Source organism: Prinia subflava, chromosome 11 (genome assembly GCF_021018805.1).
Source record: "Prinia subflava isolate CZ2003 ecotype Zambia chromosome 11, Cam_Psub_1.2, whole genome shotgun sequence".
Lineage (NCBI taxonomy): Eukaryota > Metazoa > Chordata > Aves > Passeriformes > Cisticolidae > Prinia > Prinia subflava.
In genome coordinates, this window is record NC_086257.1 from 20,026,433 (window position 1) to 20,040,666 (window position 14,234).

Below are 14,234 nucleotides of genomic sequence, written 5' to 3' on the forward strand. Positions count from 1 at the left end.
CACTTTTTAGAACACTGGGTCAGGTACACTGAGACACTGAGAAAATGTGCAATTTCTTTCCCACTGAGCTGTCAAGGCATTCATGCTGTGAATAGCTAACACCCTCCTTTGACAACCAGGCAAATATTTCTATTTTCTGCCATTCTAGGCATGACGTATCTCCACGTTGCCTCAGTTGATTTAGTGCCAATTCAAGTCAAACTTTAGATGTCTGAGCCAGTAACCGGACAAAATATTCCTGATGAAGCCTTGTCACAGACCCATAGACTGCTGCTTAATACATTTCCAAATAGTTGGATAGTAAAAAAGGCTGTAAAGCTGAAAAAGCTGCAGAGAAGCAGAACACACGTTCACTGAACTGCCAGAACGGAGATTTAAGTAGCACATCCAAGTCAAACATGCTGCTGCTTCTATTTATTGGTAACGTTGCTTAAAAAAAAACCTCACAGAAAATTCTGTAAGGCAATGTTGTTCCTTGAGACTATATTGTTCTTTGAATTCAATTCTGTCTTTCAAAAATACATGCATTAGAGAAGCATAATTAATGACCAAGTCTATCTGAGCAAGGCTAAATGAACATATCCTATTGAAGTCATGGTAGCATACAGATACTATAAACATTGTTTTTTCTTAATACTTTAAAAATTAATTACATTTCACTTGCACTTACTGACCAAAAGTTTTCTATTCTGATACTATGAAAGAGGAAGACAGAATGAAAGGAATAATTCTTTCAGTGGGGACAGATCCTGTGAAAAATGCTCTGAAACCACTGGATCACTTCACAGTTTTGGGTTCTGTTATTGGATAAGAATAATCAGGCAGTAATAATGGTTCAATGTGTGAATACTCAAATAAAAAACACAATAAACTATTGAGAGTGCAGACTTTGTGCCAAGAGTTTAAAGCACTTCTGAGCCTGGATTCCATCCTGCATTGCACAGTGTCTCCTTACTCAGAGCCTCTGTTTCCAGCAGGATTTGGTTCAGTGTTTTAACCCCCTTTCTTACAATCTACAGAGAATTAAAATGCACATGAAGTGACTGAGCCCTGAGCAATACTCACCAATACTGGCATAACCAGGCGTGGAGGGATCTCCCCCGCTGTTCAAGGAGACCATGAAAGCTTTCTCAGCAAGGTCTGCAGCCTTTGGCAAATCACAGGGATCAGTGTACAGGAGAGCACCACCAAACCCTGCATCTTCCAGCAGAGAAAGCTGAGGGAACAAAGCAGCACAGGTGACCATTAACAAGTGTCACATCATTATTTTTTAATTACTGTTGGGATAGAGGCTTTCCCATGCACCACATTCTCACCACAGATTGCTCTGCACTGAGCTGCACTGCCAAAGTGCTTGCAGCACCTGAACAGGTTTTCCCATGATATAAACACCACCCTGAAAGTGCCTCAGTTTTGAAAATGATGTCACTAAAACATCTTGAGTTGACCTTCCCTGTTTTCCACATTATTTTCTGTAAGATTTCTTGCTTTACCTCTTCAAGGACACAGCACACACTGAATGTTTGCCTGTGCAGTTACTCTCCAGTTAAGAGGGAAAACAGGAGTTTACAGAACATTTAAAAAATAAAATTAAATTAAAAACTCCTGTCTATCTTACCCAAATGTTTGGATCTGCCTCCTGTCAGACAAACAGCTTTTATTTTGTCTCATCAGAACATCAAAGCTACAGTTTCCAAAAATCCACAGATCTGGGCTGGAAAATCAGGCAAACTTCCCCAGAGTTAAGGCCAAAAGCATCCAAGTACCATAACCTGCAGCTTTTTTGACTGGAAAATCTCAGTTTTCTTCTTTCCTAGAGAACTGAAAAATAAGGGGATTTTATTCCGAAATGGACAAAATCAAACTGCAATGTGGCAAATACTCCCGTGGAATGAGGTGACCTTTCCAAATGCTCTGCATATTTGGAACTGACTGAAGACTGCGCACTGATACAAAGCTGTATTAATTCTTCAGACAGAAGTGATTCAGGTATTTAAGCATTATCTTACTTTTCACTGAGCTGCTCCACTGATGACTCTCCAAATGGTCTGAAGAATGACTGCAGGTGTATGAAGTTTCTATACAACTCTGAATTCACAGGAAACTCAGAACTTTTTACTAAGCCTCTGCTTCTCAGTTCAATTGTCCTCCTCCATCCATATTTTAGAACCTTCATTTTTTCCCTGTGTATGTATATAATTTTCAATTTATCTCCTAGCTGCTGGTATTAAGGAATGTTTATGCACAGTTCTTTGTGGCCTTACAAGTATGTAAATTACATGAATATATGGCATTCAGTTCGAGCCTCATAAGCATTTGGTGTTCAGTTCTGCTTTATTCAACAGCTAAGACAGAAAAAAATATAAAAATAGCAGCCTACTATTTGCAGTATTATAAAAATAGCAAACTACTATTTGCCATTTCTGTAAGTAAATATATCCAATACTGTGATTTGCTAAGACTTTGACACTCATCTGAATTCAGATAAGCAGATGCAAGTTGAACCTGTGAGTTATTTAATCCTGCCTATCTTACTCAAACAAGCGATCCACAGATGAGAAGGGAGTCTTTGAGAGAACTCCAGTCAGAGGAATAGGAGAGTGGGAGGAGGTGATTAGCTCAGATGCTCAAAAATACATTACAGACCTTCAGTGTAGGGCAGGAACACGGATTTCCTAAATGGCAGGTTCAGTTATTATTGTTTTGTTCTGTTTTCAATTCACGTTGATATTCAGACAGGATTTTGTGATTGCACAAAAAATAGGGTGGGAGAACCAGGGACACATCATAGGTAAATGATGTAACAGGCAGGATTAAAAATAACATTTTTCCTGCCTCCATATTCAGTATCTTTTTAATTAATCCCTGCTTTATTTAGTGGTGCACAAAACAGGAAATAAAAATGCCTTTTTTTAAAAAAGAGCGTTTTAAAAACTTTGTACTTAAGAAAGAAAATCACTATTAAATCCCCCAGTTTCAGTGAGAGAAAGTAACTACACTTCTGTTATTCACAAAGTGCAGCAACCACTGCTGCCATGGCTACAATCTCTAGTAAGGAGCTGTGTCACAAATGTGAAATTACAAAACAGCTTTCAGATTTCAGCTATAATTGCTGCTTTTTAACTTTACAACAGTGACAGCACAACTATATCAACAATAAATGTGCATTGTTGATTCCATTTTCATCTTAAATTCGTAAACACTTTACCAGCCGTAAATTGTCTGAGCACAAAGAAGCCAAAGAAAGTTCTGCATTTTTTTTTACAAGGCAAAAGATTGTAGATTAATTTCTTCAGGTAAACCAGGGCACATCTCTTCAAATAAATGGATTATTTTAGATTGCAAAACCATCCAACAGCAAAATCTGCTCCCTGTGATACTGGATGAGTGCGCTGTCCCTCTCCTAAAGCCATAAACATCTCAGAACAAACTGGAAACAGCAGAACCCTTGAAAACAGATGCCAATGCCCACTGTTAACCCTTTAGTTATTGATGACTGTTCAAGTCCTCAGTTTTTAGAGTTACCTTAAAATGTGACTGTTTCAATTCAGTACATTAAATCACCCCACAGAACATTCTGGACTCAATTTAATCTAACATGAGACACTTGCTGCTTTATCAAAGGCTCTAACCTGGGGACAGATTAGCCTTGTAAACTCTACACTCTACACACCACCAGGAACCATTAAATTGCCTTTTAAGGATGATATGGCTGAAGCAGTGAAAAGGCAGATTGCAGCAGTCTACAGAACTTGGTTTGGCTCTAAGGGGAAAACTCGCAGCTGCTTCTCTGTTTTAACTGCAGCATCTCTGAGATGTGGCACAGGGAACATTTGCCTTTTGCACTGACACACAGGTAACAGAGACCAGGTCTCTGCTCCACATTTCAGACAAGCTTTACTGTCAGACTTTGGCTACTGGCAGGTATTGGGCCCACAATAAGCTAGCTAAGCATGACTATTTGCTGAGGAAAAAAACAGCAACAAGAAACAAGGGCCACTTCCTTTCATAGCTGGCTTTAATGTGTTTTAGCACACCTGAGGCCAGTGTGCACCTGAATGAACCCTTCATTGGGGGATATATTAATGATCTGAACACAGAACAAATAACACATACCAAAGAGAACAGACTGCACCTCTGTGAATCTCCAGCACAATGCATAAGAGCTGCCCACCAAGGAATGGTGATAAGCAGGGAAGCGATGCAGGGGGTACTGCCCTCAAGCTCTGTTTGTTATCTTCCACCTGAGTGCAGAGTCTGACTCTCTGAAGATCTTCTCCCCTGCTCTCCTCAGCTGAGAGCATCCTTGCACCTTGTAAGCACCAAACAGCACAAAACCAACCAGGTATTCAGCCTTCATTACTTTCCAGGGACTGCAGTGGACAGGTTACCTGCTAACCCCAGAGGCTCAGGAAATTAAAAACACGGACACTGAGGCATGGAGCTGCTCCAGCAGTACTCTTCCTTTCCAACTGGAAATAAAGAATGACTGCAGCAGCACTACTCTGATGCTCTGTGCACGGGAGCCACATCTGGGGCTGAGTTTAAGCTGTCATTTCATGGGCAGAGAGCAGAAAATCACAGCACGCTTTGGTCTCACCTGGATTACAGCAACTACAAGTGCAGAGACAGCTGAGAAAGGGTTTCCTACACTATTCTCTCACTGCATTTGAACAGCTTAGATCCTGTTTCCAGAACCTCTGATCCAGCAAGGCCTTAATGGTTAAAGATAATGAAATAAGCATGGCATCTTTTTCCTCCCTTTTGTTGACTCCTAGCAACAGTTCTCCTTAAAAATAATTTAGAAAGTAGCAATGCATGATCAACCAACAAGGGGCATCACAACACAGTATATTCCTAAAAGTGATGGTTAACAATGCTCATGAATGCACCAGGAAAAAAGAAAAGAAAATATGATGCTAGTAACTGTGAATTATATCAACCTGCTAATTGCATATTAAAATAGTTCTCATCATTAGCAATTCTTCTCACCGTATTTGCAAGTGGGTCCAGAATAGGGACAGGCCTTCTGAGAACCCACTGTACAGACAGTTCTCCCCCTCACAGTGTTTACAGTATCAGCAGTGCAGTTTGTGCTTTAGGAGGTACAGAACCACACAATCACAGAGTCATTAGGTTGGAAGAGACCTCCAGGATCAGAATCCAACCCAACCCTAACCTCAACTAAACCATGGCACCAGTGCCACATCCAGGCTTTTCTTAAACACATCCAGAGGTGGTGAATCCTGGGTAGACCATTCCAATACTTAATTACTCTTTCTGCAGAAGACTTTTTCCTAATATCCAGCCTGTATTTCCCTTGGTGCAGCTGAAGGCTGTGCCCTCTCATTCTGGGAGTTGCTGCATGGAGAAGGAGACCAACCCCACCTGAGCACAGCCACCTTTCAGGAGATTGTACAGAGTGATGAGGTCACCCCTGAGTCTCCTTTTCTCCAGGCTAAACACCCCCAGCTCCCTCAGCCATTCCTCACAGGGTTTGTGCTCCCAGCCCCTCACCAGCCTTGTTGTCTCAACATCCAGCCCTATTACTGACAAATATTGCCTAAGCCACTTTCTAAGCTTCTCCATTTGTGTGCCCTGATCCACAGAAATGACTGAGCCACTGATTAGTCAGCACAGAAAACTTATTTCACAGGAGGAAATAAGCATATTCTCAGTACATTCCCTGCATGGGAGTACACTCCCATGAAAATGGGATATTGAGCAGACAAGAGGCAGATGCTGTTGGCACACGACTGAGAAGGCATTAATAAAAACTGAAGGGCTTACTCCTTAATGGAAGGGGGAAAAACGTGGGAGAAACCAAGAGATAGAGTGAAAAATGTAAAGGGATACAGAAACTTGTCCACAGATTAGACACCACAAATTCCAGCCTCAAGAAACAGAGCTAGGAAAAACCTGTTCACTAATCCATGGAATAACCTGTTCTTTTATTGACTGATACATTATTTACGATAAAGGAGCTCAGTACAAGCTACATTGGCTTACAATTCTGTACAGCAAGTGACTTTGCCATCGTGGAAGGTTCCATTCTCACTCAAAACAAGTAGCACTAACTGTGTGTCTGGGAAACTTGATTTAAAAAAAATATCCAGATCTCTTAATTTTACCATAAGTTCCCTAAGTGTTACTAGGGTCAATACAAATCCAGTGGCATTTTTTATTTGATCTTATTCTGCTTTCAACTCTACTACACAAAGCTTTGGACGTTCAACCCTTAGATAACAGTAAACAAAATAATACAAATTAGCTGCAAAACAGTATTCAAGAGTCCTCCTCTGTCTCATTATGTATCATGTACTATGTTTGTATATCTTAAAATTCTACCTTTCAAAAAGCACTTTTAGCACACCTTGATGTCTGAAGTCAAAAGAGCCTAAAAAAAAGTGGTCCTCATCTTCAGAAGTCATTTCTGGGAATGGATTTCACACTATTGAAAATGTCTCCTCAGTCCTGTACACAGATTATCACACTAATAGATAATATTAGGCTGCTCATTGAAACTCCTCAGAGGTTTCTGAAGGTTTTTCTATATCAGAAATATGTCTGTATCTGGCAAAGTAACAGAACACTAAATAAGGAGATAAAACATGCTTTAGCTACAAGCACTTACAGAGTTTTAAGAAGATTTTTTAATGCTTAAAAAGGCAGTTAACACTACTAAAATCTCCTTAAAGCTGCACATAAAATTGCAAAAATTGTATTTTACACAATGACTGCCTAAGTGTTAATGACATCACAGCTCATTAGACAACAAAGGCCTTTAAGTGTCAGCTCTTGACAGCAAAGTTAATTTGGGATCATGTTGTTATTTTAACATACAACCTCCTCCATGTAACTTCAGGCCCCTAAAAGAAGATGCACAATCTTGCTGTTATTACAAGTCTATCCAGTGCTAACAAAGCAAAACATGGACATAACACATTCATAAAAAAAGAAACAATATCCTGTTTATATGTTGTCTCTACATAATTGTGATCCCCTTTTCTCTGTCCCTTCCAGGTAAACCTCATGAAAAGTTCATGCAGAATTTTATATTCAAATCCATCACAGATATGCAGCATGGAAACAAAAATAAAGAAAAACTAATTAGCAAAAAAAAAAAAAAAAAAAAAAAAAAAAAAAAAAAAAAAAAAAAAAAAAAAACCAAACAAAGCCCACACAACTTAATACAAATTATTTGAAATTATTTGTAGTAAAAATCAAATATAATACTTTTTAAAAAATCCCCTACTGTCATTATACTTCAGTGCAATGATCAGCATTAATTAGACAAATAACAGTAATCAGTTTTTAACTGCTGCATTTTTCAATTCATAGTGCAATGTGCAAAAGACATGGTTCATTAATCTGAGACACAGCTTTACTGGACAGGTTAACAGTTATTAATTACTCTTTTCTACTGAAGTCCCAATTAAAATCATGATGCTCTGAAAGGATCTTCCATCTCATTTGACTAATTGGCAATACACAAAATTATGAAGCAAGAGCAAAGGTACATTTAAACTGTTGGAAAATCTCACTGACACAACACCTTTTTATTTCTGTAGCAGATTGGGTAGAAAAGTAAGATTTAGATGCTGTGGGTATAATCAGATGCTGCTATCCTCTCAATTACCTCCCGTAATACATTTGGGAGGGGCTTGGTGACACAAACAAAACTCAAGGTGGAAAAAACCACTTAAGTACCCCTATCTTCATCTATATACCACTCATCCAAATTGCAAGTCTTTAACAAAGTAAGGTTTAGTTTCACTTTGTATTTTCAATACTGCACTTGATGTTTAATCACCCTCCAGGATTCCCCATCACAAAGATTGAGGGATGTTCAAAGGAATTTGTGGCAAAGCTCTGTCTGAAGAGGTTTTGCCTTTTTCTGATGAACCCTCAAGGTGCTGTGCCAAGGCTGTAACAGGGATGGAGGATGCAGCCACTTTAATGGGGACCACGAAAAGAAATGAAACACATCTTTCCTTTCCAGCTCAAACACCGTCCTTGCCTGAGGAATGGCATCATTGTTATGTGGAACAAACAGGGCTGGAAAGGGATTAAGCTGCACAGAACTTCCAACAGCTATAAATGCACTCACAGTGGTCTCATAAATGACAGGCCATTGCCATAAAGTCTTAGAAGGGGGAAACCAAATTGCAACGGGATTTATCAAACTATTTCTGCCATAGAGTGACATACAGAGGAACAAGACAAAAACCAAGAGTTGCTCTCTATCATGGCAAGACCTTAAGACTTTGATGTAGTTACTACCACAAAAATTATAACATCAAGTGCATTTATTTGTAGAAAGAATCTGACGAGCATATCTAAGATTTTTTTAAGACATTTTCTGCAATCACTTTCCAAACTATAATTGGCTTTCATAATTTTCAATTTTCACATTTTTCCCCTTTTTTAATATCTAGAAAATTATTTCTAGGGAGGAAAGAGTCTTTTGTATTTCTTGGATGTCCTACAGAATGCAGGAAGAAAAACAGAAGGGAAGGGTAAGAAACTTAAGGATGTTCATCACAAAAATCTCCATTTGAGTGATGAGTAAGAGCTCCTTTGTACATCTATTATATTTTTAAGTACATTCCTCTGTCAGGTAAGTGCTATCCAAGGACAGCAGACCTCTCAATGAGCACTGGGAACAAGCTTGTTGTGTGCTGGTTTGACTGGAAATCCACATTGACCTCTGGACAGCTGTGGCAGTTGAGGAAAAACCTCTGGAGACCTTTTCCCCCCACTCTCTCTACACCAAAAATCATCTTGGTTTAATTCTGTAATACTTGCACAGAAAAATAAAAAAAAATCCTGCTCCTACATGTGGTATTAAGCTTATCAAGAACTGAATGTTCTGTCCTATACTTTTTCCTGTTTGCTGCCTGCTCATCTTCTACACAGTTTTATCAAAGAAAAGTAATTTGTTACACATCAGCAGTTTTTAAAAATGGAATTTTTCACAATAGGATATTTGGACAATTAAACATAAGCCAGATATACTGCCAGTTCCCTGTACTAGATTTTAGCAACTTTTAATACAAATTGAGTGCATATTTTATTGCCAGATCTTGCTTACCACTGCTAAGAAATTCACAATGTTCAATCTAATTAAAAATGAAATTGAACTACAATTCCCTAGAAACAAGGGCTGATTGGACTCAATAAGCTTTACTTAATTTATTTCAGAAACAAAATATTTGAATTGCTTACAGTCCAGAAAAAAAAGCTTCATTATTTGATGAGTATATAATACAAAGCTTTTCATATTGCTTTTGCATTCCTACATCTTCAGGAAATACTACTCACTTGTAAATAAGCATGTAGAGGAACACTGTGTGCATAATAAGTATCATTAAATATTCAGTAAACATTAAAAAGAAAAAAAGGCAGTATGAATGTCCAGATGAGCAACCTCCAGAAAGCCAATAGCATTTCCCTGTTCACACTGAAACTCTTGTTCCTGATTATGTTTATGGTTATTCCAGTCTATGTTTAGACTCTATTACAGAGAGAATAAAGCTGAAGATCCATCACACAAAAAACAATTACACAAAGATATAATTATAATCTTGCTAAATCATCAAGAATAAAGCGATTAGAGCCTTTGTTGGATTTTATGCATTCTACCCAACTTCTAATCCAAAATCCACTGAACTGCCAACAGTCACAGACCAGAGTCACATCTGCCAATGCCCCCTCACTTACTTTTTCTTTTTTCTTATTTGTGTGTTTTCCCACCACTAGATAAATTAAGAAAGATCAGCAGATCTGATTTTCAAACACCTCTCCCAGCACAGGGTGTTTCTCACCCAAAGCTGTGGTGTCAGGCTCCCTCACCCCTCTGCAGGCACAATCCCACAGCAGAGTTCCCTGGTGAGGGGGCTCAGCCCTGCTGTGCCAGCAGCTTCTCTGCTCACCAAAAACATTTGGGGCACCCCAGTCCCAGCCTCGGGGGGCTTTGGACTCCCTGCAGTCTTCTTCTCCTCACTCTGGACTCCAGCAGAGTCATCTCCAGCTCCCAGCCAGGAGATAACACAGTCATGGGCTCACAGAATGGTTTGGGTTGGGAGGGACCTTCAAGCTCATCTCATTCCAACCCCCCTCGAAATACCAGCAAGAAAAGGGGAGAGGATGAGCAGGGAGCAAGGGAATTCCCTGCTTTGTATAAACACCCCTGACTGTGCTTCATATGCAGTGTCAACTCATAACTTTGGATTCTCTCTACGCTCTTTTCTCAGCTAAAATCTAAATATCCTTGGGGTACCCGGATTATATATATTTTTATATATATTTTTATATATATTTTTTCCAGTACCAATGCTGGAAGTTATCAGTGTTGAAATGAAAACACACAAGTCATCCTTCTGTCTCCAAGATAAAAGTAGGATTATGACTTTTCTAGCTCCAAGAATGCAGCTGCTGTATGGGATCCACCAAGGCATCAGCAGATGCTCTCAGAACCCACACAGCAATCAGTCAGAGATTTGTAATCAAGGCACTAATTTGCTGCCCCAAGTAATTTCATATTAACTGTTAGATTGTTAAAACATAGCTGCATTCACTGGACCTGTGCAAAACCAGTATTTATTCATTTATTTTATTATTCTCACAATTCTTATCCAATTACTAGTATTGGAAAATTCCAGACCTTGGCTTTGGTTTTTTGTTAAGTACAGAACATATTCCCTGCTCAGCTCTTTCCTGGTCTATCACATTGCATCCAGGTTTCATGCTTTTAAAATAATGCCTTGAATGTAATGTAACAGTCTCTTTTGAGACTGCATATCATTGTTATGTATTGTTAAATTTACATTTTATTTAATTTTATGTTTCCAAGTAGAACATATAATGATATAGTGTGCTATATGTAAGCCTCAGGCATATCTATATATCAACTAGGAAAACTGAGTATTATTAATTGGTTAATTAATATTTTAGCTTCATTTATGGAAAAGAGCAGTGTTTAACTACTTGGTTAGCATGCCTTTAAGTAAATCAATACTTAGAATGAACTTATTTATCTTCCTTATTAGAAAAACAGTCACAAACCAGGAGTGATAAAAGAAATGATCGTAAAGAATGTGCCCCAGTGCATAAAGTCATTTCAAGAACTATAAATATTAAAGAAGTTATTATAAACCTTAGCAATGAAAGTTCTTTATACATTATTAGTACTGATTTCTGCCCCTAAGCTCCCCTAGAATTTCCAAAATTAAAAATCGGGCTAGTTTTGATTTTGTTTCCTCACTGACATTTCAGAAACCAGAATTTTTTCCCAAAAGAACTTATTCATGAACTGTGCTACACAGGACATATCACAAGTGCATCTTTCACACTGAACATCAAGGTTTAAAGTGGAATGTGTAATAAACTGGAGCACCACTTAATGCGTGACTCTGGTACAGCAAAACTGTGGGCAATCTACACAAAAGATACACCAGCTGAAAAAGCCAACATGTGCAGCTTTTGTGTCTTCCTAGGTCCTTTCTTTTTCACTGCTTTCCACTCAGCACATCAGTAAAACAGAGCTCTGCCTCCTCCTGTGACCTACTAAATAGCCCATTTCACCAAAATGAAATAGTAGAAAGAGCTACATGAAGGAGGTCCAAGGTTGAAGCACTTGGTGAGAACAGGGAAGGCAGCTGGATTAGTTTGGCAGTCACAAAGCACTACAAAATCATTCATTCACCAGCAGTTAGAGGAAAAAAGAAAAAGGCAACAAACCAACAACCCCCAGCTCTCTTCAGCAACACCAGTCTACAATTAGTTCCAAAACATCAATCCAAAATTATGTCCTTCCCCTGTCTTAAAAACAGAGAGAAAAATATAAAATGTGAAAAATAGGTCCAGCTTTCTGTCACTAAGATTTTTTTCATGCAGTGATGAGGAAAGGAAGATCCCAATACCAAAACAAGGTCATACCAAGGGTGCTTAAGAAAGATGTGGCAGTAAAACCCTTGCTCTGTCACTCTTCTCAACTAGGTCATTGACAGTGCATTATTTTTGTCTTTCTCTGACATTTTTTTGGGGAAGGAAAGGAAAGACCAAAGGAAAATATCGTTTAAAACCTTGTACATTAAAAACACAGTTCCCTCCAATGGGCCCACTGAAAAGATTTAGCACCACTTACAGCTCCTAGAACTCCACTAAACTTTCTAAATGACAAACAGAATACTGCAGTTATAAGATGAATGAAAAAGAAATACAATAAAACTCATGATCAATCAACATCTGTTACACCACTGTAACTCCTAAGACAGAACTTGCAGAAAAAGTCTTTAAAGAACACACAACTTCCCTCTGAGGGAACAGAAAAAAAAACCCTGAAAAACAACACAAAACCAAACAAATGCCAAACCAAAAGCCTCCAGCCTAAAAACCCAATTAAAAGCTCCATCTCAACACTAAGTTACCCTACAGGACCATGTAATGAATGAATGGTCTGATACAGAATGCAGGTGACAACCACAGGCCCTGGTGTTTAGCCCAGGAGAGAAATCTATAGAAAATCAGGGAATATTTCCAACTTCAGGACAATCATTTCCTCTTGCAACAGATTTGCAAAAGAGTGGGAAAAAACCCACAAACAGAAATTTCTGTTCTCAGCCATTAATTTCTTCTCGTTGGCGACTGGCAGTGGTGACTAATTTTGTAGTTATTCCTGCTTCTAACTAAAAAGGTGACAAAGAAGCCAGTTCAGGGTTACAGGGCAAGCTCACTTTTGCATCACTCATTAATGGAAAATGCATCTCCAGCCGTTCTGTTTAGAAAATTGGTAGTTCCAGCAATCCTCTAGCCTAAGCCTGCATTTAACTGCATCAGCTTTACACCAAACCCTCAATGTCAATAAACCTTGATTGGTAAGAAAATCAAAGTCAGGCTTGCTCACCTTTGTTTCTTGGTCCCCTCTCTCGAGTTAGAAGTGACCAGATGAGAGGAAACTGCCTCAGATTGCATCAGAGAAGTTTCAATTAGTTATTAGGTAAAAGAATTCTTCAGCAAAAGGGTTGTCAAGCATTGGAAAAGGCTGCCCAGAAGGAAGTCCCCATCCCTGGAGGGATTTAAAAGATGTGCAGATGTGGCATTTGGGGACATAGTTTAGTGATGGGTTTGGCTGAGGGAGCTTGAGGATCTTAAAGGTCTTTTCCCACCTGAATGATTCTGTGATTCCCTGTGTATGAACCTAATTTTCTCAGGGGATGGAAAAATAATATTCACAAAATTGTTATGATTCTTTTCAATAGCAAATGCTAAAGATTAATCCTAAAATACAAAAAGTACATAAAGACAGTTAGTTGTAGAAATAGACACAATTTAAACAAACAGAGAAACTAATTAATATTCATCTTTCCAACAAGAGCTTACACAGTTCTGTTAAGATACTTAGAGCAGGATGACAGGGGTTTTAAAATCAAATTTACCTTTTTGAGTTTTTGCCAGCATCTACTAAACTGTCCTTTCACACAAGATTTCTGAGGAGAATGATCTGTTCACGTGGCATTCCATGAAGACGCTGAGTTAGAGAGGAAGCTCTGACAGCAAAATCTTCCTCTGACACAGATAAACTCTTTGTTCCCAATACGATAATCTTTGGTTATTAGAAAACAACTTAAAACTTTGAAGGTTGTCTTACAAATACTTATATCAATTTCATCTCACAGTCATTGATGTTAAGTTCCAGGCTTGCCTAGAAGATCTTTTCTTCAACAAAAAACCAGAAATTTTCTAGAAAACACTCTTTTGGAGGGGCACTGTGTTGGGTTGGGATTTTTTTCCTCTTCAAGCTTAATTAGACAAAAGGATTATAGCAATGTTAAAGACATATTTTTTCCCTATCATTTACGAACATCTTCAGAGTCTGAACAAATCATCATGTAACATACCTTGATCATGAGACACTGACTAGCTTCATTCAGGAATAAAAGCTTAAAATCTGTTTGGGTGTTTTTTAAGGAGCACAGATTTGTTAAAAACTCATTACACTGTCTATTAATCTTGAGACCAAGAAAAGAAATATCTCTTTCTAATACCCTTAAAGGGTGAAGATTAATGTTGAGCATGCAGGTGAATTGCAGAATTGCATCAGTTACTCTGAGCTGTTCAGATTTAGACTAAAGCTGGAATATTTTGTGTATCTTTTTTTTTTTCCACCTCATAATAAATGGTAAAGCATTAGCAGAGTTTTATATACCTGCTTTCCAATGTCCAATTCTATA

The 14,234-nt window shown here is 38.4% G+C and overlaps 1 protein-coding gene across 6 annotated transcripts in view; it reads right to left on the reverse strand.

Annotated features, from left to right (window-relative positions):
* NAALADL2 (N-acetylated alpha-linked acidic dipeptidase like 2) overlaps positions 1-14,234 on the reverse strand; it is a 417,141-nt gene that overhangs the window by 139,346 nt on the left and 263,561 nt on the right. For all 6 annotated transcript variants that reach the window (XM_063408209.1, XM_063408206.1, XM_063408207.1 and 3 more), the window contains one exon: positions 1,066-1,216. In XM_063408209.1, coding sequence (XP_063264279.1) covers positions 1,066-1,216 — 151 coding nt within the window. The remainder of the gene's footprint in view (positions 1-1,065; positions 1,217-14,234) is intronic.